Source organism: Sceloporus undulatus, chromosome 1 (genome assembly GCF_019175285.1).
Source record: "Sceloporus undulatus isolate JIND9_A2432 ecotype Alabama chromosome 1, SceUnd_v1.1, whole genome shotgun sequence".
In the NCBI taxonomy this organism is placed as follows: domain Eukaryota; kingdom Metazoa; phylum Chordata; class Lepidosauria; order Squamata; family Phrynosomatidae; genus Sceloporus; species Sceloporus undulatus.
In genome coordinates this window covers 359,894,057-359,920,551 of record NC_056522.1, presented here as the reverse complement: position 1 = coordinate 359,920,551, position 26,495 = coordinate 359,894,057, and the positions used below count along the sequence as shown (strand labels likewise).

The following is a 26,495-nucleotide window of genomic DNA, read 5'->3' as shown; positions in this document are numbered from 1 at the left end:
GGGGGGGGGGGGGGGAGCCTTGATAAATGCACAACTTTGTATCATGTAATATTTGGGCTAGCTAGCACCTTATCCTGGAAATCTTTTGTCACAGACGGTATACATGAACCTCCTTTAGATAAAAGAAGCTAAGAACAACATTAATAGAGCTTTTAGCATTTTCACTAACTTATAGTATGGGTGCTCTTTAACTCAGATGACTGGAATGTTACATCTAAATAATCATTTACTATAAGCTGCCCCTCAATAAAAATGCTGAAAATGCCTTGAGAGCTTCCCTTAGACCTCTCCTTCTGAAAAAGTCAGGATGATTGTGTGTTCTACATCAAGTCAAGACAGTTTCACCCCAAGAGGATGAACATCAGAATTTGAGAAAAACTGTACCATGCAATTAATACAAAGACTGAACAGTAAGACGGCCAGAATACATAGCTGTTTCTCCTAACTGAGATCAGGGGTGTAAATGTTCCTGTGGATTACATTTTACTGTGAGGAAATTATTGTTGTTCACCTTTGAAATTAGTATGAGTAAACTACAGTACAGGAAAGAGGCCTTCAATTTTGCCCAGAGTCATTTTAGCATCAAAGGCATCATAGAGTGCCACACAAGATCTGGCCCTATTTTTCTCAATCAGATGATAGAAAATCAGGCACTGGTTGATGATAAATGGCCTGCCTTGAAACCTGCTGCTTCTTCCATCAAAATATTCCCCAATCAAGGCAATCCCTAAATTTCCATCATAGATACTTGTCATAAAGATTACTCATTATATTAAGCAAAATCATTAAGAAATACTACTACAATAGATAAATATTTTTATTTGCTGCATTTGCTGGGGTTTGGTTCCAGGACCCACCAAAATTCATGGATGTTCAAGTCGCATTATATACAATAGTATAGTAAAATGATGTCCCTTATATAAAATGGCGAAATCAAGGTTTGCTGTTTTTTTAATTGGAATCTGTGGATGCAGAATCCATGGATACAGAGGACTGATTGTATATCTATATTGATTTCTGTTGGAAAGATTGTGTTGCAACACCTAAATTGTCCCTTCAATCTGTCCTTTTTAGGAAAGACTTCCAGATGTTTCAACAGGTGGATTGCATCAGTATCTCCCACATTTCCCAAAAGACCACTAATGATTTATGAAACAAATTTATGAAGATGTCACAGGATTAATTATAAATTAACTCTCCAGACAAACCAACAGGCTCAAGTATTCCACCACACTGGGGAAAACAAAAATGAGTTGTTCAGTCTCATTACACACTTGGAACATCATACCTGGAACATTTCTTTTCGTTTTTCATCTTGATCCACCCTTCAGTCATTGTCTCTTGACTAGTTTCTGTATTTATCTGAACTATCTGTTGTAGTATGACAATCTAAATGTGCAGCTGTAACATGGAATACTGTTCCATATTCTGTAAGATTGTTAATTCAAAGAAAGGGCTAGAATTTTACCTCAGGTTAAAAGGTAAAAATCCCTTAAACTGGATATGTTATTTAGACTAAAATCACTGAAAGATGCATTCATCCAACAGCCCCCCTTTTAACAATCAGATTCCACACATTTTCTAAGCAATAAGGCCTGTTTTCTTGTCCAAAGATTTGTGTACTTCGAGTTGGGCTGAATGGCATTTGGTTAACATTGTGGGAAACAAAGCATTGTACTAGCTAATTGATCTAAAGTTTGTCAGATTGATTGTACATCATGAGATCTTTGAATAAAAGGTGAAATAGAAATAGTTTTAAAAAATAACTATATATAGAGATCTCTGATTTGATTGAACAGTCCTCATTTCATGCCTTAAACATATGCCAAAAAAGAGAGATCTGGCTTGCATCCAATTGCTAGTTCCAACTCACTGAATTTGATTGCTGAATGGTAAAACAACACCTACGTAATCCCACTGAGTCAATGGATCTATTTTGGTTGGAATTAGCAGTTTGATTTAGGCCCTTATATTACACCTAAATCTATTCCAAGTTTGTAAATAGCTACTTGCTTAATTAACTTTACAGAGCTTGGAAGTTACACATTACAAATAATGATGGTGGCCAGTATTCTACATTAGCTACTTAGTTAAAGCTACTTAAGTATACTTAACTAAGTACCTCCCATGGACCTCTTTCTCCCATGCAACCGACACTGGGTAAAGTAGGATGGGGTGGGGAGTTATGATTGTGACAAAAGTGCCATGACTGTGACCGAGTAGCGATCATGATTATAGAACAGTTATGGATGATTATCTCTACTTTGTTACTTTGGGGAATTATGAAGGTATTGCAATGTACTAGCATTACTACTTTCTCCTATGGAAAAAAAATACTGTTTACTCATTTTTTTCTTGGTACAATTTGGGGTACAAAAATTATTTGGGGAGAATTTTAGGACACTTTATAAAGATAGCTTTTACATAAACACACACTATAGGAACAAACATCAGAAAAGAGTGATGGTTTTAAAAATAACTTCCCAAATTTGATAGCTTAAAACTGATCTCCCACCCCAAAATAATGAGGTGTGAGAAATGTCTACAGGCAGTTTTAGACCACAAATCCCTAAGTGTAGACAGCCAAACCAGTAAACATACTGAGAGACAACAGTTCTGGTAAACTTATTTGAAAGGTTACAGACATACTTCATACATAACTTCTCTTACTTTTTAAAATGGGGCATGATGACTGCCTTTCTGTGACATTTGATCTAATATGTATGCACTGTATTTTGAACAAATACTTATTTTCTAATATTTGATGCCGTTCTGCTATCCCCACTGCCCCTCTATTCTTTGAAGCTGAGTGTATCTGAAATGGAGCACTACCTGTGTTCTTAAAATTGAAACTATTATTATGATTATGTTGTTAATTCCTGTTAAGCTTGTTTGATTTGCAACTGAAACCAAAAGCACTAGCTGTAATACTGGCAATGTCGGATCACAGCTAGAGCAGGTACACTGAACACAGTGGATTTGCAAAAGTGTTGATTTAAAGTCCAACAATTAGTCCAATGTGTCTACAATAGCCAGGATTAGCAAATGGATTTAGGCCATTTCTTCCTATTTCTGAGCTCCATACTTCTATTAACTTTTTTTAAAAAAGATTCTTAGCTACCCTGAACAATTCTGGAATAGGTGGATGGCGAAGAAAACAGAACTAAAAAAAATGTGGTTGCCTTTTTGTTTTCTTCATAGTCTGACTGTTCTTCAGATTGTTGTAGTCTATGATAGACTTCTTTGTAGACAAATTACTTTCAGTAATTCTACTGTTCAGTCAATGATTTTCCATTCTGCCTCTGTACATTTCCCCAAGTGAATTCCTTCTCATATGACTGGATTAATTTCTTCCTGTCTACAGCTTTAGTTTCTTTTAAATCACTTTGATCTCTAATCTGACAAAGTGCTTGAAATTCCCCCAATTGGGGGGTTATCATTTGTAAAGCATACTCTTCTGTTTTTCATTGAAGCCTGCAATAAAACATTGGTACAGATCTACATTCAACTGACTACAGAGGCCTTCAAGTGAAAACTTCCAGTTTGCATGCATGCATACATGTAGTCTTTACCTCCCCCCCCCACTCCGAGTTTTATTTCTTAGCCTGCTGTCTGTGCGGTCACTTTGTGGTTGCTTCTGCTGCAATGCATTCTCCTCACTTATTTAAGAGAATGTCACACTGAAGTTCAAAGCAGGTTTGGTCACAACTTCAAAAGCGCCTTCAGATGTCCTCTGCCTCCTTCTCCCACCCAAGTCTTTGAACAGCAGATTTTTCTTCTAATTTTATATCACAACCTGTCCACTTCCCCAACATCTGAGCAGTGGTTTACTGAGATGTAAGAGTGTTGACCAACACAAATTGAGAGCCACATCCAATGTTGGTCCCAACTAAAGCAGAAGCATGGAAAGGAATGGGATCTGTTAATCACGATTTACATAAATCCCATTTATTTTCATGGTTTTACTCTAGTTGGAATTAGCACTGTGTTTAGCTCTCAGAGCCCTGCTCACAGTATCAAACTAAAAAAATGACAAGGCTTAGCATTTATACACCATTTTGGAATCTAAAGTATTTGAATATATCACCTCTGTCAGGAAGGTCAGTATTATTTAGTTCCATTCGATTTAGTGATATTATAGCAATAGCAAGTACATTTCCATAGCGTTTATCAGTGCACTTATGCACTCCCCAAGTGGTTTACAATGTGTAAACCCCCAACAATCTGGGTACTCATTTTAGCGACCTTGGAAGGATGCAAGCCTGAGTCCTTTGCTGGTCTTGAACTCACAACCTTGTGGTTTTGAGTGAGTGGCTGGAGTACAGGCATTTAACCACAGCACCACCAGGGCCCTTCATTCCAATGATCACCCCAAGAATTCACAGTACAACTTAGACATTAACAAGATGCTTACTCACTTAAAGCCTGTAGCTACCACACTACACTACAGTCCTGTTCATTTGTTCAAAAGCATGTTCAATGAGAGAGGGCGTGTGGAAGTAATTGGGGTTGTCACACTGAAAACTGGACATTTAATTATTGTATAGAAGAGGGAATTGAGCAAGTGTTATTTATCGTGCAATCATGTAATAAGCAACATCTGCTGAAATTCACCCATTTACACAACTATTAAAGGTACAGGAACCTTTTCCAGTTTTTACTCTGGCAATCTAAGGAGTAATATCACTGTGGAAGGCTTTCCTGCAGTCAACAGAGCTCTGTTGAGGTGTTAATTGAAGATGGTGGCAAACCTCATATCAGCGTCATACCTCTACCCTGTAACTGGGGAGAATGAGGCTTGGAAGTTGCCTCAGGTAGCAGACGATATGTGTTATGGAAAGGGAAACAGTGAACATCCTCTTGCCATCACTTTTTATGGGAAGACAAAGCGATGTGTCCCACATGTTCTGATCCACATCTCCTAAACTAGCCTGCTGTCTCTTAGGTGACATGGAATTGGGAAAAAGCATCTTTTCTTCACCTCAAACAACAAAATGTCTTGGCCAGTGCAGATCCTTCCCTTCATGGAATACATTTTCAAACATTTAAATAGGGCATACAGCTCAAAATTCCTTGTGTGGTTTCACTAGACTAATTTTGTAGTTCTCTGGATTGTAGCTTATATCATACATCTCTCACAGGCCCTTAAACATTTTTCTAAAATCAACACTGACTTTATAACTACCTGACCACGGACTATGACATTTTCTTAATGGACTTGGCTTCCTTGCATTTTTTAAAAAAGTATAATTCTTTCAAACCAAGTACTTACTCAAATGGGAAATGGTTGATGAAGTCATGTAAGGAGGGGTCCTCTTGGACAAATTCACCTCAGATACAGCAGCATAATGAGGAGGTAATGAAACAAAATGTGACATGGATGGATACAGCTGGTGTGGAGAATAAGGCAACTGTTGTGAGAGCTGAGAAAAACCTGGTATAAAGGACCCAGTTGGGCTGGTTACAATGGGTAGATGCGAAACAGGCACTGCTTCTAAATATGAGAAAAAAGACCCATCTGTTCTCTTTACCTGGGTCATAGAGGAGTTTAGAGGAACTTGTGTGGTTAAATGTTCTTCACGGTGGCCATTCAGACCTAGATGAGGTACATTTGCTGAAACATCTTGGACCACTGTATCTGTAGGCCCTCTGATTCTGCCATTTGGGGCAGAAATTACAGGAAGGACTACTGGAATATGGGGCTGCAGTATCAGCCCCTTTGGTACAGGAGGTGCAAGGTTCACCGGAGGAGAAGAAGAAGATTGAGGAGAATATGAGAGAGAAGAACGTCTGAGAGATTGATGTGGGGTGAATGGATAATGGGAAGCAGGAGCAGGAGGAGGGGATGGGGAGATCTGCTTGGTGCTCCATGTAACTGTCCTGTGCCCTGGCCAGGCTGGGTGAAATGAAGGGCCAGGAGGTGGCAGGAACTCAGATGCAGAAGAACGGTGGCAATGCAGAGGGGATTCCCGGGCCCCAGGAACAGCAGATCTGAAAGAAGCTCTGTTAGCAGGCTCAGGTAGAGGAGGAGATGTCGATGAGATAACTTTGGCATAAGGAGGAGGTGGAGGAACAGTGCCAGGAGAAGCATGGTAGTTACTGTAGTCTGGAGGAGGAGACTGGCAGTGGAAAGGGGAAGAAGACACTTTTATCTGAAGGGTGGAAACTAAAAACAAAACAAAACAAAGGACAGAAAAGGAAAAGGGGAAAGAATAAAATGGATTGATATTGTGGAATGATTAAAAAGTACCCTAATTAGAAAAAGACAAAAATGAAGAAATAAAATAAAGTATAAAATAAAACTAGAGCCAATACTTAAAAAAATAAATTAGTGGAGACATAGCTATTAAGAATGCCCAGACAAAGCCAGGAAGCTGTTAATTCTTTTAGTGGAAAAGTCAACGCACAACAAAGTACTGCCCTAGCCTGGTGATTTTTATATTTTCAAACCAAGGACCAAACAGTTTTTGTTCAACATCCACTTTTCAAGACTCTATGCAACCAAGTTCTGCAATGCCAAGCCTGATGGTGAGTGTTTGAAGTCTCAAAAGCTTGCATTATTAATGCTATTTTGGTGATCTCATAATGGTAGTATCCAATTCAGATTTTGATTTTCCTCATTCCACAGGTGGACTTTTTTTAAAATTAAGACAGTGTTCTATTTATTGAATCCTCCATAGCTCATTGTCATGGGTCACAGTTGTTTGAAGAACTCAGTGGTCTCCCATTCAAGCACTTGAGAGATCCTTACCTTCTTCATAATTCCTAAGTATATCCAGGCCATTCACTTGGTTCAAGGGAATCTGATAATTTAGCAGCACTGTTCTTGTGATCTTACCAATGGAATTATGTGACTTACAGATGAGCTCCTGAATATTCAAGAGAAAAGCAACTGATAAACAGATCACCAGACTGGGTTACCGCCATGCAATGTAGAGAAACATCTCTATGCAAGCAACGGTTCACTATGAGCAAAATTAGTCCTTGTGTTAGTTTGGTGGTATGGTTGCCACTTCTGTATGGTTGCTTCTCACTCCCTTCCAATACTGGATATGGCTGCCAATAATAAGGAGACAGCAAAGGAAAAAATATAATATAGTTCATCTCCATGCCAGAAGAGCCAGGCTTAGAGATGTAAAGGCCTAAAAAAAAAAAAAAAAAAAAGGGGGGGGGGGGGGGGTTTGAAAATGGAAAACAATAGAAAAATGGATTTTGGAATATTTACTTTTAGAATGAACAGTAAAATGTTTTAAGACTAGGTGTTTACATATTTGCTGCTCCCAAAATTATTTCTAAAAACTATATAACAGGAATACTTTTATGTAAGACAATATATCCGATCATTTCAATTGCCATGGGCCTGGTAAAGACCACCCAAAAAGGGCAGTCTGCCCATGCCTTGTTTTGTGGCGTAAGGAAGCTGCAGCGGACAAACTGTGCGGCTTCCTCACACAGCAAAAAGAACTCGCAAAAAGCAGGTTCTTTTTGCAGCGCCATAATGACGCCACAGTGCGCCAGTGGCGTGCTCACGATGCCATTATGGTGCCATGACGTGCAGATGCTAAGCGTCTGTCCATCAAAATGGTGGCGTCCATCTGTACAGGGCACCACCATTTTGACGCCCTCGTCACATGCAAGGGGTGTCGCCCCTTGCACATGACAAGGGCGCCCTATCGTGCCCATCTGTCCTGCGCCTTGGTGTGCTTTTTTCACTTCATTTTATGGAAATGAACCAATGATTTCTGTGTGCTTGACACTATGAATGATTAGAGAAGACAAAATAATTTTCTCTGTTTTACCAAGGCTGATGGATTATCTCATTTTTATTTATTTATTTATGCTACCTCTTAATATATTAAAGTGGAAAAATCAAAGAGGTTCCTTACAGGTCAGGAGCTTCAGCTCCATTTGTGACTATTCACTTTGTACCTATTGCCTGGTTGATCTGTACTTTTAATACATCAAATGTGATGGATGAGATCCAGATCATCAGAGGTAATTATGATTCTAGAGTTCTGTCATCGTAGCTCTGTCTGATAATGCTACCCTCCAAATCTACCTTTTCAGTCTGCCAGCACCCAACCAAAGGTTTTCTGAGGTGCTGCAGATTGTGGCATTAGAAAATGATGTCTATAGTGCTTTCTTGGTTGTGGGATGCAGCTCCCACAACTGCCTCTCTCAATGCACCCCATGGTTAGGAGAGCACTGCAGACATCCATTTCCAGGGTATCAATCTGTGGTGCCTTAGAACCTGTTCACTTCAGCTGGAGTGTGGGCTGGCAGAAAAGATAGTGTTTGGTTATTAACGTCCCTAATGACTGTTAATGACATTTGTTTGTTAATGACACTACAAGTTACAAGATCCTAAGCCTGGCTTACAATCTCATTAATTGCTGAATAGGATGCCAACCAATAATTTTATGCCAAATATGTGTATAAATATATCATAATATGACTATAATACATTATATATTCCTAAAGTAACAAAGTGATTTTTACTTTGTGAAAGATGCTAATATCTGTGAAGTCAAAGGCTTTCATGGCCTGCATCCAGTTTTTTTGTGGGTTTTTCGGGCTATGTGGCCATGTTCTAGCAGACGTCAGGAATAAACTCTTCTAGAACATGGCCACATAGCCTGAAAAACCCACCAAAAAACTATGCTAATATCTATTTCCTCCCTATTTTTCTGAAAATGCCTGCTTTCCCCTCTAAGAAAATAAGCTGACCTCCTTCCTCCCGATTTCTGGAAATTTGAGCTACATCTCTATCCATGCTTCAGAGGGACTTATGCGGAGAATCACAACCTCACAATGTCATACTCCTCCCCCATGTGGACACCGGAAAGAAAGAGCGATCAGACTGGTCAAGTAAAATTTTAAATGCCCTTTGATCTAGAGCTATTTAAAGCATCTTTTCTGTTTCTTTACAGAAATGCAGGTGTGTGATAACAAGACTAAAGCCAGGATTTTGTTCATCAGTTGTGTGGTGAAAAATTATCCCTGTGTATCAATACTGAAACTACTGTTGAACTCAAATGTTGAACTAACTGTTGATCATGCAACAGTAGTATGGCTGTGTAGTTTCCTGCTGTTCAACAACTGATCCAATATCCCACCCATGGCTCAAGGACATACTTACAGAATCTCCTAAACAGCACAACAGTTTACAATGGTTTAACTGGACTCATGGATCCCGAGTAGATTCCCACCTTGCGCAACCCCAAGAAAACGCAACCATTTGTATAACAGCATTTATGACATTATAGTGCTTTCAGACGTGAAGCTAAAATGAGCCCTTCCCACATTATTTGTGCCATGTCAACAAGCTAAGGCAGATTGAGAAAGACAAATGCAACGTAACCAATGTCAGCTTTCCATTCACACCCGTAGTGATTTAAACCAGAGTCAGTTTAATTCCTTGGGTGTAAATCCTAAAGAAAATGAGAACCATCTGAAAGTGCATTGCATATTGAGCTGGGTTTTTGAGCGTCAACAATATCTATGCAAGAGTATCCCTCTATATACCATTATGCACCACCGTTGCTGTTTGACTGAAGTATTTTCAAACCACAAAATAATTACAGCAAAGCATCACAGGCCAAATGGTTTCCATAAAAGCACAATTAGCAGCCAAGAGTTAGAGGAGACAAGCAGGGGAAACTCTGGGTTTGCATTGCTTATGAAACCAAGATACATGCCTGTGGTAGAGGTTCTTCTTTCCAGAGACTCTTGGCGCTGCTGCTGCTGCTGCTGTTGCTCCATTGCTTGCCTACAAGAAAAGATTTAAAAGAGTTCAGTTCCATTCCTACAATTGCTTGTTAGCAAATGCTCTCTAGAATGAGATAGGCCTAATTTAGAAATTGAAACTTTATTTAGAATTCGGGCTACTAATCCAAACTGCTAAAATGATAACTTTTTCATATTTAACTGGTTGTTGTTGACCAAGACAGTAACCTTATCTAATTTCACTCACTGTGAGTTGTGGTACATGCAGTCTTAGTCCAGCAATAAGGTCGGTACATGAAAATCTCAATTCCGTAGGAGACAATCTGCTTTTAGCTGATAATAAAGGGCTGGTGCCTTTAGTCATTGTTATCTAAAGCAACTCAAAGCTTCTTTCTTTTCAAACACAAGAAGTCTGCATTTAGCAGTATTGAAATTGCTTTGTACAAGGATGGATTGCAATGGTTGACTACATGTGATTGGTAGCCTGCAGCCCTCAAAGTGATTTTTTTTATCTCCCAATGTTCCAATATGCCACTACTGAAACTGCATAGTACAAGAATGAATCTACACTGCAGAAATAATGCAGTTTTACATCACTCTAACTGCCATGGCTCAATGCTATGGAAATCTGGGATTTGTACTTTAGAGAAATATTTAGCCTTCTTTGTCAGACAGCTCAGGTGACACAACAAACTACAAGTCCCAGGATTCCACAGCATTGAGCCATGACAGTTAAAGCAGTGTCAAACTGCATTAATTCTGCAGTGTAGATGCAGCATGGTACTGATTCATCAGTTGAGAGAACCCTGTTTCCAAAAGCCAGCCCTGGTACAAACAAATCACAAGAGAAGAATCCAGATATTTTTCTGTAGTCTTCCCTTCTTGAAGGGAAGAAAATTATTTGCCCTGAAGGCTGGCAGGGAAATATGGGGTGACAGCACACTTGAACACTCTTCTGCATCACAGAGAATCATCACAGTTGCTGTCAAATTTCAGCAGTGATGGCAATAGTGTCAGGAACCTTAGCAGTGACGAGCCTAGTTGGTTCAGTGGAGTATAATGCAACCCTGAGTCCCAGGAAACTGCCCACTCCTGAAGTATTAGAATGGCTACTGGTTTTGAATTCCAGAGATACTTCAGTGAAATATCTGGCTGGAATTGTAAAACATGTTTATATTATTTTGATTTATTTGATTTTATTGAGTCTACTACTAGCGGAAAACAACAAAAACCTGGAGCAATTACTGAAGAAGGCCAAGGAGGAAAATATCAAGGTAGGCTTAATGCTGAACATCAAGAAAACAAACAAACAAACAAAAAATGGCCATAGAAGATATACAAAAATTCATTCTACACGGCAAGAAAATTGAAACAGTCAAAGAATTCTCGTTGATCAAATATTGATTGGATATATGCGGTTGTTTTGCAGAAAACAGCATTTTCTGCTCAGAAAAGAGCATTTTTTAAATACAAGAAACAGCATTTTCAGCACTGAAAATTTTGCTTTATGAACAGAAAAATCCTGTTTTATGTGCAAAACAACCACACATGATTTTGCATCGAATAAATCCAGAATTATGAATGAGTTGAAAACTGTGGTTTTCAATGACTTTCTCCTAAACTCTCATCATTTTTAAACATTTTTAAACATTTACGTAAGAGTCCAAAGTCCAAAGGTGTGGACTCTTTTTTTTAATGACACCACTACCTTGATATGCAAGTGCTGGTCCATATATTATGTTGCTTATGCCTAACTTCACTCAAAATATGGCTAACACAGCTTATAGAAGCATCACACAAATACTTCAAATTGAGATAAAGCTGAACTGTAATATGTAGCATGGAAATGGAAATAATATCTGGACCTTTAAATATCATGACTGAATTCTGTTTAATAAAGTGCCTTATTTATTTGTTTGCTTGTTTGACTGACTGACTGATTGACTGACTGATTTATATCCTGCTTTTCTCCCAAAGAGAACTCAAAGTCCTTATAATATAGGTTAAAACATCTAAAAGTATATGAAGTACAAAGGTTTTTTTAGAAAGTACAGAAACATTGAAAGATTGTTGTTGTTGTTGTTATTGTTGTTAGCTGCTGTGGAGTCCATCTTGACTCATGGTGACCCTGTGAATGAGATGTCTCCAAGCCTCCCTATCCTCTATCTTCCTGCTCAGGTCCTGCAGACTCAGGCTCATGGATGGAGTCTATCCATCTGGCATGTGGTTTTCCTCTCTTTCTACTTCCCTCCATCTTCCCTAGCTTCACTGTCTTTTCTAATGAGTCGTGTCTTCTCATTATATGGCCGAAATATGAAAGATAAATTCATTTAAAACATTATTCTTAAAACATTAAAAATTAAAATAATTACAACAATAAAAATACAATAAAAATATCTGAAGATGCTAGCTACAGATGCTGGCAAAATGTCAAGAACAAACTCTTCTAGAACATGGCCACATAGCCTGAAAAACCCACAAAAAACAATAAAAATACACATTACATACTTTTAAAAAAGCACATTTTATCTGGACCACTGAAATGTGGGTGCCAGAGTGAATCATATACCTTTTACTTACCCTCTTAGAATCTCAGAGGTTTGCACCCACCATTTTTGGGCACACAATCCTACTGCCCTGATGTCAAATGTAGTGCAGACATTTGATAGACCCCATACTAAAAACATGTCCACCCCAAACATAATGTCCAAGCATGCCCCCAGAAGGTTCTGGAAAAGCAAATAAATTCCACGGGGTTGGCTGCACTTGTTTTAAGTGGGGTGTTTCAAAAACAAGTGTGGCCCTTTTGAAAAAAGCCATTCCTAAACTAAATCATATCCATCCAGATGTTCTGAAAATGACCCCCACTGCACCTTCATGTGCTTTTTGGGGCACTGACAAGCCATTTCAACCCCTCCAGAAACTGAAGTCAGCAATCAAAATTACATGCAAGCCGTACTTACTATGGTAGATAAAGCTGCCAGAATGTGCTCCACAGAACATGATCTTCTATTGCTACTATTGCTTCTATTGTCCAATATGTTAAGCTTTCGTTCTTTCTTTTTTTAATTAAAGTTTATTGAACAATTTAAAATACAATATTCCATTCATATCAAAAACAACATCTTCATACATCACACATCATACCTCATACAACCTACAATCAATCTACCACTTCATCTCACAATATGTCCAATATGTTAAGCTTTCTTATGAAGGTAAGAAATAAACCCAGGAACACATTATGAAGATAGTTTTTGACCTCACATTAGATTCACTGCTGTGCCCTACCATGTCTTTATCTAATATAAAGAACAACTGATCTTGGTCATTCAAACCATTTGATTTTACTACCAATGCTACTCCAAGAAAAGGTTAAGGACAACAGCAGCTGCTGCAATAACAATGGTAACACAAGTAAGAAGAGGAGCAGTAGTAAAGCTACTCAAAATGGTAAAGCTATTCAAAAGGCTGCACTGTAAATTGTGTATGATACATAGACTCTGGCTCCACAATTATAGCAGCACCTCAATGAATGGAGGAGAAATAGGAAGAGAAGGAGGCTTGTTAGAAAACCAAAAACACTACTGTGCTTGCAGGCTTGTCTAACTCATATCTTGGTCAGGAATAGCAACAACATGTAAACATCCAATGCTGATATAAAATGACCTTGATGTTGAGGAATCTTTCCTGCTGAGTCTCATACTACAGAATGGAATTGAAAGAGTTCACACTGCTACAATCACAACTGGTAAATGTTTTGATCAACACACGAGCATAGTCTGCCAAAACTCTGGATTTAATGGATGAGGACTGTAAACGTTGAAAGTAACTAAAATTAACTATCAAATTCGATAGGATAAACATTCTATCAACTGTGCAAAGTCTGATAAGGTCTTCAAATTGTTAAACTGTAATGAATCTGCACAGCTACACACCTTCTGAATGAAATCTCTGATTATTTGATGGAAACGTTATGGCAAGTAATGATCAAAATTGTATATTTTAATTTTTTTAAAAGTAAAATTTGAATTTGCAAAGTTATAACAGAATTTTGCTCCTTCTTACCTTCTCTGAATTTCCATTTCATCTGGAGAAGGTCCATTTTGAACCTGGCGTTGAGTCGTTGGACCTAGAACATATTTGAAAAATACAGTAATCAGTGCCAAGGTGATAAGAATATCTTTATGAGACCAAAGAAGAAGTATTTATTCAAGGACTAATTAAAATGGAGTATTATCCAGTAGGCAGCCAGAACACAATGTCATATAAATGGATATTGTTTCTGCAGCTGCTTGCTGTTGATGACTTAAAAGCCAAGAAAGATATAGTGTATTCCACAACCATTAACAGATGCCACAGGATGAGCATTATGGACTAAGATGCTTGTACTAAAGGAAACATCACATAGGGTGAAACCATGAGTTTAGGATAAAAAAGCCCAGAATTCCCAATCTCATGTTTTCAAGGAAAGGCAAATGAGGATTGTGGAAAACTTGGTGGGTAAGGTTATATATCCCAAACTAGTTTAACTGTTTTCCCTCACAGCTAAGGATGCTCAATGGATTTGTTCAGTCTGCACTTTGAAGTACAATGACCTGCTTCTGGAGCAATGTACCAAATGGAACACAGTTATCCTCTGGATTTTGCACTTCTTTGAGTTTTGCAATTCTGTCCTTGGATCAAAATGTATACCAAAATATTAATAAAAAGTGTACCTTAAGATAATGTATGTTGTAAAATGCATTTCAATAATTTAGAACTGTGAATGTTACAAGCAAATAAATTTAACATTCATATTTTGTTCAGATTAACAAAAACCTATCATAAACTAAGTTGCTTCTAATTCAGTGCCCCAGTTTGGTTGTACAGTAATGGCAAGTTATGGTTAATCAATCTGGGTTGTCCCTAATTTAGCACGAGTAAGAAGGCAGAGGCACCAGATCCCATCTGATCATGGAAGCTAAGCAGTGCCAGGCCTGGTTAGTACTTGGATGGGAGACTGCTAATGAATACCAGGTGCTAGAGGCTGTATTTCAGAGGATGGAACTGGCAGAACCACCTCTGAGTATTTCTTGCCTAAGAAAACCCTATGAAATTCCTATGGTTGCCATAAGTCAATGGGCAACTTGAAGGTACTTACACACACACACACACACACACACAGAGAGAGAGAGAGAGAGAGAGAGAGAGAGAGAGAGATATGTCCCCGGGTGTGCAGAATGCAAGTATATACAGTATTTCAAAATTACCTTCTATTGGGACAGTATGTAGGATTGTCCTTGATAAATATGTTCCACATATAGCGTTTTGCTACTTTTCAGATCATCAAACTGATTAATAAGATCATGAGAATCCACACAATGGATTCACATTTTGTTTCTAGCAAAGATTTCCAAAATTCCAGGGCAAGATATCACATTATTTTCAAAGAGCCCAGAACAGAGAGCAAGGTCTCATAGTGACACGTCAGAATTAAAATGAAAGGTATACAATGCAGACACAGAGTTTGGAACAGAGTTTTGAATAAATTTCACTGAATTATTTGTTCTCAATAATTCTAGTTGTCTCAACACATTGAGCAGAATGTCAAGGGTATGCTAATCCCCACAAGATTTCTTTCCTCCAGTGTCAAAACAAGTGGATTTTTCCCCTGTGAAGGTTTCTGCAAGTTGTGTTGTGTCTCCATTTGAAAATGTACACAGACAACAAGCACAGGATGATTGGACCAATAGATGAAAAAGATACAAAGAACATTTCCAATGTTTCTCATTTTTTAAAGTCCATGCAAAATGGCAGCAGCTATTGTAGATTAGCTATACAAATTGTGCTAAAAAGCCTCCCTTGAGGCAGACAGATATTGTGTCACAGATGAGGGTAAAACCTTCGCAGTTTCTTGTTTGGAAACAGTCTCTTTTGCAGTACATTCACCATGGACACTGTTAATCCCCTCCAAAATGCAACTTTTTCAAGTTGTGGATAATCTGCATAATGTCACGTCAGACATAACCATAATCCTAGAAACTATCTGAAGACTAACCACTGTTGAATTAAATGTTCTCACGACCCTAGAGCCAGTGTTACAGGGTGCTGCCCTGCTCCACTCTGGGTACGTGAAGTTCAGTTTTGCATTTATGTTCTGCCAAACTTCATGCATATATCCAATACACAGAATTATTTTTAGCAGCAGGCAGCCAGATTTCACATACACTTGACCTGTCTGAAGCTGACCACAGTCACTTGCTTCAGGGGCTGATTGTACAATAAACATAAATATGTGAAACTGAGCTCTGGAGTCAGATTATTTAAAGAATGAAAAGAAACTGTGGAAAGCAACAACTGAGAGCAGAGAAGCAGTGGAGGAAGGAAGAAAACTTAACCTTTCACACCCCTAGTTTTAATGCTCCAAATTGTCTTCCTCAACTAAAGTCAGCCCTCCATATGGATTCAAGCATCCCCGGCTTGAAAATATTTGGGGGGGGGGGGAATTAAATCCTGAAAAACAAACCATGATTTTGCCATTTTAAATAAGGGACACCATTTTACTATCCATTGTATTTAATGGAACCTGAACATCCAGATCCTGGAACCAAACCCCAGAGGATTACAAGGGGTCACTGTAATTCCCATATTCCTCTGTCCAAAACTATTTTTTCCAGTTGTTTGAAATAATCTCTGCAGCAGGCGTGGGAAACATATGGCACCAGGGCTGCATATGGTCCCTCAAGGCTTTTCTGATAGCCCTCAACCAGAGTGACTACTACTACTATTACTACTACTACTAATAATAATAATAATAATATGGTTTATTTATATTTCCCACATATCCCTGCAGATTGGGTGGGGTTACAACATAGATAAAATTACAAAATACAATAAAAATACATTAAACCCCGAACCCTCCTCCCAATAAAATTAATAGAAAAATCAACAGTTAAAATAAACACATCAAAAGACGGCTCGACAATAATTAGATGGAGTGGGCCATTAAAAATAGATGGGGCTCTCCTTCTCCAGGAGGTCAGTCTGGGAATGCTTGGACTAGACACCCCTCTTTTCTAGGACATGTCAACTTTCTATCCTGGAAAAATTCCAAAATGTCCTCCATTTTGAGCACAACTAAGAAGATCACCAAGTAACACCAGATTTGCTATTCTCCTTTGAGAAATTTGTCTGCTTGGCTACCTGTCCTCACTGCAAATAGCAGGACAGGATGGATCCTTCTTTAAAGTTCTTTTTGAGCAGCAACCACCATCAATAAATCCAACTTTCTTGAAGTAACATGGATAAGATTCTCAGTAGTTTACTGTGTATTCATTATATTAAAAAAGGCAAGCTTGTGCAATCAGCTTTAGAATTATTTCATGTTAGGAGGCTGCCACAATTCCTATATGGGCCCATGTTATGGGCTGTGATAGCGTCCCATATAACAATTGTGGCAGCATCCTAATGCGGTGTAATTCTAAAACTGATTGCACAAGCTTGCCTCCTTTAATATGATGACAGGCTGTGACAGGGCCTAAATACCTTTAAGGCACAAGACCCTGTCTGATCTTGGAAGTTAAGCAATGTTGGCCCTGGTTAGTACTTAACTGAGAGACTGCTAAGGAATACTAGGTAAGATTGCCTATACTTCAAAGGAAGGAACTAGCAAAACAATTTCTGATTATTTCTTGCCTAAGAAAAGTCTCTCAAATTTATGGGATCACAGGTGACTTGAAGGCAACCCACTCACATGCACACACGATGGGCTATGGTCAAATTAGATCCATTCATAAGAGCCTAACTTAAAAAAAAATCTGTCCCATTTGTCACTAAAATGTCAATGATTTGTGCTGAACCAGGACAACTATTGGTAAAGTTCTTAAAGCTTGCTATGTTCTATTGGCTAAAAGTGATATTTAAATAAACACCAGAAATTATACTGTATGTGGTGCAAGAAATGGGACCTGCCTCCTGGAAACAAAAGATCCTTTCTGTCATTTGCAAACAGGGGGTTTCATTCCCTTCCTTATTGGCTTTGGACTATGACATGACAAATATAACCTTGCTACAATGCCTTAAAAGATACTGAATTCCAGCCCTGAATGTCTGATATAGCAAGCTGCTTACAGAACAAATTATATGTGCGTTTAATCTTCCAAAATATCTGATTGATCCACCCACCACTAAAATGAGATTGGCAAGGCTAAATGTCCTTACCCTAACAGATTTGACAGAGTACATCCAGAACACTCCTAAGGAAACTAGAGTCTGCTTTTGTAACTCTTTAATTATGTAGGCTATTGCTCATTTTGTTTTACAGTGAAACGATTATTCTGAAATTAGCTGTGATATTATTCTGATTTATTTTGATAAAAGATGTGCTTTCTATTGTAATAAACATGAAACTTTTAGAACCATTCTTGGCTTTGGCCTTATGCTTATGTGCAAAGACCAAAGGTGCTATTTGTAATATATAATAGCTGTATGCTAAGTACAATAAAAATTTGACAGTCTGACTTTATGAGGGAAAAGAAATAGTCCTCTCAAAACCAATAAAGATTTCCATTATACACAGATGCAAGGTTTAAATATTGTTTGAGTACTATAGTAATATTTTTTAAAAATCAAAAAGAGGGAAGGAGGAAGCACAGAGCATTTTGTTTAAGAGTTTTAAAAATTAAACCCTCACTGCCATCAATAAACCCAACTTTCTTATAATAGCACTACACAGAAAGAAAACAAAAAAGATCTTAGATGTGGTAAAAGAGCTGTGCTCACTCCCATTTATAACTCTTAAAGAAACAAAAGAATTACAGGGAGATCATTCATATCAGAGACTATACTGTTGTGTTGTACTTTTTGGGGGGAAACACAGTTTATTCTTGTTCCCTCACCACCACATTGACAGCCAGTAGCTTCTGCATTTGTAAAATGGTGAACTTGCTCCTAATCTGTTTTAATCTGAATGTGAAATGAACTAAGGTGCTTAACAGATCTGGGGGACAGGGTTCAGCACTTTGGAGAGTCCAAGAGTTTTAACAACAGCTGACTCTCCACACTTTCAGCTTTAACTTTTGCAGATTTAATTAATATGTTTTCTCTATGAATCTCTATGTCCACCTGCATGATTTTACCAGAAGTTAACCACAGAGTCACACTGGAAGACCTAGAAACCACTAGTGAAAACACTTTTCTAAGCATTTGTCGGTCCTTCGGTGCAATACTATGGTCAGCTTCCGCTGGATGTTGGCCCTGGTGTTGCACTGGAGCACCTACAGATTTCTAGAGAGATGTTCTCTTAGGTTAAACAAAGTGGTTTTTTTATTTGCACTTTTCCACACATTCACAAGATTCCTCTACTCCTAACCCCAGTGAATGTGGAGGCTCACTGTAAAATCCAGGACAGATTTATTGCCCCCCTCGCATGGAGACCACCAGTCAATACTGCCTCTCTCCCCCTCCTCCCAGCTGGGGAAACTTTTTCAAAATAAAGACGGTATATCAACAGTGACACAGGAATGCCCTGTAAAAAATGAATAAATGAAATACAGCTACTCTATACCACATCTGGAAGTACTTTTTTTTCTTCATTAAAGCAGGTCTAGCTTTAATCTCAGCACCATTTCATGTACGTTAAAAAGTATGAGCAAGCAATTCTATTTGTAATTATAGTCTTCTCTGAAAATCCCTTCTTGAACTGCACCGTCACCTGTGTAATGTAACAGGTTTTGGGAACTGGCTCAGATGAACTGGGTTATTGTGTTGTTTTATCTATTTATTTATTGGAACGCTTCACGAATTTGCATGTCATCCTTGCACAGGAGCCATGCTAATCTTCTCTGTATCGTTCCAATTTTGGTATATGCGCTGCTAAAGTGAGCACATTGTGTTGTTTTATTTTAACCATTGGTTAGGTGGGTGGACATTTCTATAATGGTGCCCTTTTTGTAGCTTGACCTTTCCAGCAATGCAATTCATTCAGGAATTACATTGCTAATGTGTGAAGATTCCCTTCATGCATTGCTTTGTAATAAAAACCTTTGGATTTTTCACAAGCACCCTGTGAATCAGACTACAGTGTATTTTTGGGAGCACCCATACCGGAAATGTACGAAATTCAGTTTTGACTCTTCTCTCAGCTCAAGATAATTAGCTTGAATTTCCTCTGTCCCGGGGTTGTTTTCATGCTGCTGCCTCTCCTCCACTGATTCTGGAAGATGCTAATACATTTTCTGTTAGCTATGCCACTTGCAGCTGGCTAAAGACAAACCAACAGCAGCATAGTTGGATGTGAGACTCTTAGCAGCTCCCAAGGTCACTTGTAAACCAAGCTCTCTGATGCTGATACACTCTCAATACTTGACCTCAGCTGTTCTGTTGGAAGATTAATTTTGTTTTTCTAATTAGACAGGACTATTTATCAAAAACATCTTTATTTTTTTCCCCAGGGTTCTGGAAGACATTTGTTCTGTCTTACAGATCCTACAATGGCTTTTAGTAAAACAGGTTTACTGCATGAGAACTGTAAGGAAAAGTTACCAAGAGGATTCTGGCATATAGAGGAAAAACATATTAATTATCCTGATGAAGGAGCCCATGGAGCTTTGAAAGCTTGCAACAAGTATATTGTGCACTTCAGTTGGCCAATAAAGCTATCACTGATGGATTTTTCTTTGGATTTGTTAAACAGCCATCACAGCTACCACTGCATGTTTTCTGTATGTATGTTAGTATGTGTTTATCAATGTTTATAAGTATAGATAATAATTGGATGTCTGTTTTTTCCTTTTTCTCTTTTCTGTGCTAGTGTGTATCTATTTTTGGTTTTTAATAATCACGTTTCAACAAAAATAATAAAAAATAATAAAACAAAAATAAAAACATTTCACAAAAGTTAAAAAAAGTAAACTACAACTCCATTATAAAAAGGCACGTGGTTAAAATATTTTAAAATAGATTTAAATTGTAGATTTAGATTGCAAATCAGTACAAATCAGATAGTAACTGAATTGATACAAGAGAAAAACACAGCATACCACTTTCAAATCTCCTACTATGATTAAGGGGCTCAACAGACTGCCCCTTTTAGTGCCAGATTGGGGCTGTGGCAACCACATGCTGTGGCCCCGATCTGGCCTTTCGTCAGCAGAAAAAGGAACCACAAATAATGCCTCCTTTCTGCACTGCAGAAAGGATGCCATTGCTGCAGGTGCTGCAGCTTTTCTGGGCTCCTTGGTGCTACATCATCTGGATGCAACATCAGGAGTGCTGTGACGCTACCTGCCATGTGGTGCGGTGCACGGTATCATGATGGCATGAGGCGGAGTCCGGGCGTATGGCATGAGGATGCCACGCTTCCACTCCGCCCCGATGCTGGCCTTGATGTCCAGTCTATACAGCCCCTAAAAGACAAAGGCCTGCCTAAATAGAAAGGTCTTAGCATGACAGCAGAAAGACAACAAGGAGGGAACTTGCCAGATCTCCCAAGGAAGCGAGTTTCACAGCCTGGGAGGAGCCATGGGAAGGCTCTCTTCTGTGTCCTCCTCAGGCTAGCCTGTGATGATAGTGGGTGTGGGACTGAAATAAAGCCCTCCCCTGAATATCTTAACGGTCAAGCCAGCTCGTATCAGGAGAGATGATCTTTCAGATAGTCTGGACCCAAGGTGTGTATGGCTCTAAAGGTCATCGCGAGCACTTTGAACTCTGCAATGGGCTGGTAACCAGTGGAGCTGTTGCAACAGGGGAGTTATATGATCCTGGTAACCACCAACAGTGAGTAGCCTGGTGGCAGCATTTTGAACCCAGTGACATTTCTGAACAATTTCTAAAGGCAGCCTCACTTAGAGTGCATTGCAGTAATACATCTCATACACACCCAGCAGCAGCAATGACAATTTTAGGATTTTATTTATTTAAAATTATCCTTATAAACAAGGTGCAAATTCCCTGCAATCTTTCAAATTGTTTTGTCTTGTAGAAAACTGTATGGGGACTTGCAAAAACTTCCAATTCAATTTTCTCAATGTTTAAAAACGCTTGGAGAGGGGAAACTGGTCTCCAGACCGAACAGCTTGCCCTCCCTGGTCTAGACCTTCCTAACATGTCAAAATCATTGTTTTGATACTACTTGTGACAAATTGCTCGCTATGATTTGGCACTTTTTTAATCAAAGAAACAAACTTCAATAAATTCTCGCCCATCCCTAGCCCTGAGCCAGACATAAGTAATTTAGCAGCTGATCAATTATGCTGGTAGCGATATACAGGCTAATAAGTCTGCCACCTGTTGCTGGACCACTGCCAAAAAGCATTGTGATGTTCAGCAACCCTGTTCTTCACTGTTAAGGGCTACCCAAACTTTATTACATCCATCAAAATATTTTGAATCTACAAGGTTACTGATGGTATTGGGAACAAGAAGAACAGCCAAAACCTTTATATGAGGAATATGGTAGAACCAAATGAAAGCTGCTTAGGCATACATCCTTTTTAAACTCAGTGACACAGAATGTTTGTATGGTACTATGGCTTGAAACAATATATGCAAGAGTATAGCTTCATCAGAATAAACATTTCACTGAATTAAAAAAAACCCACAATGCTTACATCTGACAAATAAGAGACTAATTGCACATATGGATATTCCTCCCTTTTGTGTACAGTACTTATATATTTAAATATAATAAAAACATAACAAATACACACTTGAGACATTCTCAGCCATTTTCGCAATTGCAATTTCTCTCCAAATCTTCTTCTTCTGAATCTTTTCAAGTGCATGGTTCAAAAATTTACGTTCAGCTTACTTTGTTTATGTATTTATGTTTGGTTTACTTTGGAAAAAAACTTCTACATGAAAAATATCTATCTATTCTTCCTTCCCTTCCTTCTTTCATTTAAATATTTTTATCACGAGGAGGAGGGGGATGTACAACACTGAGAGAACAAGAAGGAAACTGCTTCTTTGCCCTAAATCCTTTCTCCAGAACTGGTTTTTGAAAATAAAAACAAAAATCAGCACTTAGATTTTTTTTTTACATATATAGATGAGTTTAATCTGAGGTCGGTCCCTAAAAATGAGCTGGATGGTCTCACATGCTGCATAGGCTCACAGTCCTCCCAAAGATCATGTTCTTTATTTATATAATGTTTAACTTGTTTGTCAATGAAGTGGATTTTCAAAGTTTAGTACATCTAAAATTGAGCAAAACAATACAAAACAACAACAACACAGATATAATTTATAAAAGTATAATAAGCAGAGACGTTAAAGTTACAAAAAACAGAACTCACAGAAGCGTTTTAGCAGTCCTCTTAAAAAAGAACCTGGTCCCAGGCTTCCTGCACCAAATGGATTCTAAGGACTTTGTCATAAGCAGCTTTTAAACTGCCATAAAAGTTGGATAAAAATGCCTTTTGCAATAACTATCACACAGCAATGTTTCACTCTCGTCGATGCCTTGTGCTACAGGCATCGTTAGTCTGTACTTTGACACTGACAGGGAAAACCCATCAATAAGCTCCCAATTGCACTGATATAGCACTAATCCTCAGGTGCAGTAATTTATTCCTACGGTAGTTCCAGGATTGGAAAGTCGTGTGGTGTCAGTGTCTCCTCTTCTCCTCCATCTCCCTTCCCTTCAATGTTCCAGAACAACCTGTTATGGTGTTTTTAAACACGTTTTAAATTTCTTTGTTGTTGCTGTTGTTGTTGCCAAACTCTAGAATTGTGTTAAAAAACAAACCACACACACACAAACAAAAAGTATGCTGGGTAGGGCACAGGGCAGGGAAGTAGGGTTAAGGATGAGGGCGGAAGAGAGCACATGACACTAGAAACAGCCCAGTTGCACTATTAAATGGATGTTTATAAGGGGGTGCTCCCAAACTGGTATGTATGCACTTCCTTTCATTAATGAAATTGTGGCAAGAATGGGCATCATGTGATAAAGCCCTAAAACTTCACAGGCCACTACCGGTAAGTGTGATTAGCAGTGACCTGCAACCTTGCAGAATTTCAAACTGTAAGAACATTTTCACCCTCTAATATAAGTTCTCCTACTTGGGGACAGGAATACTGTCGTTTTTGTAAAGTACATGGGATGTGGGAAGATGTAGCATTGGAAAATAGCAGATGTTCAAGCTTTTCAGTTTCTGCTACTATATGTTCCATGTCTATCATCCACCCAGGCCCACTGTGCTTTCTTTGACTTTGGCGCAACTTGGGCAGAAAATAGAAACAGCTTATGTTGTCTTTCATTCAGCACAGCTTTCTAGCTGTGCATCTACTCTTTTGAAATTGTGCATCTTTCTTGCCTCAAGATAAATCTATGCTGTTCTCAAAGAAATTGTCAAAATACCCACAAAAGGGGAGAAAAGAAAGAGAACCTCTTCTTCCACCCAAAATATAAACCCCAGGGATAAATTTGCAGCAGTTCCTTGTGTGGCCTTCAAAGCCGGAGACACCATACCCATCTTTTCCCTATAAAGAGGAAAACGTTGTTCTGAGGTTTCCAAAATGGCTTTCTTCCAGTAAATAAACCACAATCTCAATTGAGATACCTGGATAAAGGGAGAGATTCTCAGACCTCTCTTTCTAGACACATATAAGCAATCAGAAGATCCCAGCAAGCAGGGTGAGGGGATTTAAACCTCTGCATCTTTGCATTCTGTAGTGCAAGTCACTTTCTCTCTCTTTCTCTGTCCCTATGTAGCCCTTGACCTGACAGCTGACACCAAATGTGACCCTTGGGGCTTAAATGATCATGCTATAAAAATATTATATAAACCCTTAAACCCCAAGGGTTAAACTTAAAACCTATACAACAGGTGTGGGGAACCTAGACCTTCCTGATGGCTTGGATTGCAATTCCCATAATTCTTTACCACTGGTTGGTCTGATTTGGGCTACCGGGAACTGAAAGCTGGAAAGCCAGATGTATGCTACATTTGCTATAAAGTGCCGGACAACTTTTTGTCATTTACCAGGGGAGCTCTGTACTCGAAAAGAACAAAACCAAAGAAAATATCACATTACCAAGGGACCCTTTCCAGAGTGTAGAAAAGTGTAATCCTATCCTGTGAGACTTGCACCTGCCTCTCAGGAATACCTATCAAACAACCCGCTTCCCTCCCCCCCACATCACTGCAATCTGCATTGCTAACCATACAGCATTTAACAGTGTCATAGCACTGTCACCCAATCTGACTCTGCTCTATTGCAAACTCTCTCCAACCAGAATGGAATTCATTGTTTTACTCACCAACTGAAAGTAAGACATAACAATACCAGTGGAAAGATATTATGAATTTACTTTGTGTGTTAATGACTACTGTATTTTACTTGGGCCTCCTGTTAATCATGCCATTTATTATCTTTAATGGTTTTATTGTATAATTTACTATTCTTTTGTTTCCTGTTGAAACACTGCTTGGATAAATATCCAGTATTCATATATTAATATGAATACTGCTTAAGTTTCTCTTATCCAAAATATTCCAAAATCTAAAATTGTCCACATGGGTGACAGAGATAGTGACACCTTTGCATTCTGATGGTTCAATGTACACAAATTGTCCATGCACAAAATTATTTAAAATATTGTGAATAAAATTACCTTCAAGCTAAGTGTACAAGGTATACATGAAACATAACTGAATTTCATATTTAGACTTGGGTCCCATCTCTCTAAGACACCTGTATATGCAAATGTTTCAAAATCTGAAAAACTCCAAAATCCCAAACACTTCTGGTCCAAAGCATTTTGACTCAACTTGTACCAATGCCAATAACAGCACTAATAACAAAAGACTTTTTAGTTTCTACAATATCGGACAATATTTTTTTAATCACAAATGATGGCTAACACTTTAAATAAGGATAATGATAGTGCATCAATACAAACAAATTTGAAAATGTTCTTCTTCTGAGGACAACAGTTTATGCTGCCCAAAGCAGCACATCATCTGTGTTGCTTTTTAATTCATAAGGCCTTTAAGTGTCACATCACACAGGGGCTGTTAGAACAGGAAAATCTGAAGAAGGAAATCTGAAGATGCTCTCCAGGGGGTAGAGTCTATTGCCGCAAAAGCAAGGGGGAAAAACACCTTGTGGCTCTTTGTTGCTGTTATGTGCTTTCAAGTCATATTTGACTTATGGTGACCCTAAGGTGGGTTTTCTTGGTAAATTTCTCCAGAGGTTGCCATTGCCATCTTCTGAGGCTGATGGAATGTGGGTTGGCCAAGGTCACCCAGTGAGATTTTATGCTCAAATACGGAAATGGGGAACCCTGAACAAAAGTCGTAGCCCAACGCTCAAACCACTATGCCACGCTGGCTCTCAGCATGTGGCCCTTTATGGACTGGCATTTTCCTTTCTGAACAGCCACAGTTTGAGAAGCTATTCTAATGACTTTTTGTGGGGAAATTTTTGTCTTTTTTGCCTATAATCCTATGAACAGGGAAGGACTGAACCTAAGACTTTAAATTTCATACCATCTTCTCCTGCCCATCCTTCTAGTGCCTGATTGTTGTTGCTGCTGCTGTGTGCCTTCAAGTCATTTATGAATTATGCTGACCCTAAGGCAAACCTATCATGAGTTGTTTTGATGGGAGGGGTTGGATAGGTTTTCTTCAGAAATTTTTTTTTTGCTTTCCTTTGAAGCTGAAAGAGAGAGACTTGCCTAAGGTCACCCAGTGGATTTTCATGGCTGAGTGGGGATCTGACGCCTGGTCTCCACAATCCTAGGCCAATGTTCAAACCATTACACAGTATTGCTTTTCAGT

The 26,495-nt window shown here is 38.6% G+C and overlaps 2 protein-coding genes and 1 non-coding gene across 7 annotated transcripts in view; 1 reads left to right on the top strand and 2 right to left on the bottom strand.

Moving 5' to 3' along the window:
• Positions 1 to 3,487, top strand: part of DEGS2 (delta 4-desaturase, sphingolipid 2) — a 70,630-nt gene extending 67,143 nt beyond the window's left edge. The window contains exon 6 of the transcript XR_006101957.1: positions 1,075 to 3,487. The gene's annotated coding sequence lies outside the window, so the exon portion shown is untranslated. The remainder of the gene's footprint in view (positions 1 to 1,074) is intronic.
• Positions 1 to 26,495, bottom strand: part of EVL (Enah/Vasp-like) — a 183,783-nt gene that overhangs the window by 25,938 nt on the left and 131,350 nt on the right. For 3 of the 5 annotated variants that reach the window (XM_042449583.1, XM_042449591.1, XM_042449601.1), the window contains 3 exons: positions 13,795 to 13,858; positions 9,699 to 9,769; positions 5,273 to 6,166 (listed from right to left, as the gene is read on the bottom strand). In XM_042449583.1, the coding sequence (XP_042305517.1) occupies positions 5,273 to 6,166; positions 9,699 to 9,769; positions 13,795 to 13,858 (1,029 nt within the window). The remainder of the gene's footprint in view (positions 1 to 5,272; positions 6,167 to 9,698; positions 9,770 to 13,794; positions 13,859 to 26,495) is intronic. The other 2 variants (XM_042449608.1, XM_042449615.1) reach the window with 1 other exon arrangement.
• LOC121920109 lies at positions 19,488 to 19,594 on the bottom strand. Its single transcript, XR_006101650.1, has one exon. It is a non-coding gene; the product is annotated as a U6 spliceosomal RNA (small nuclear RNA).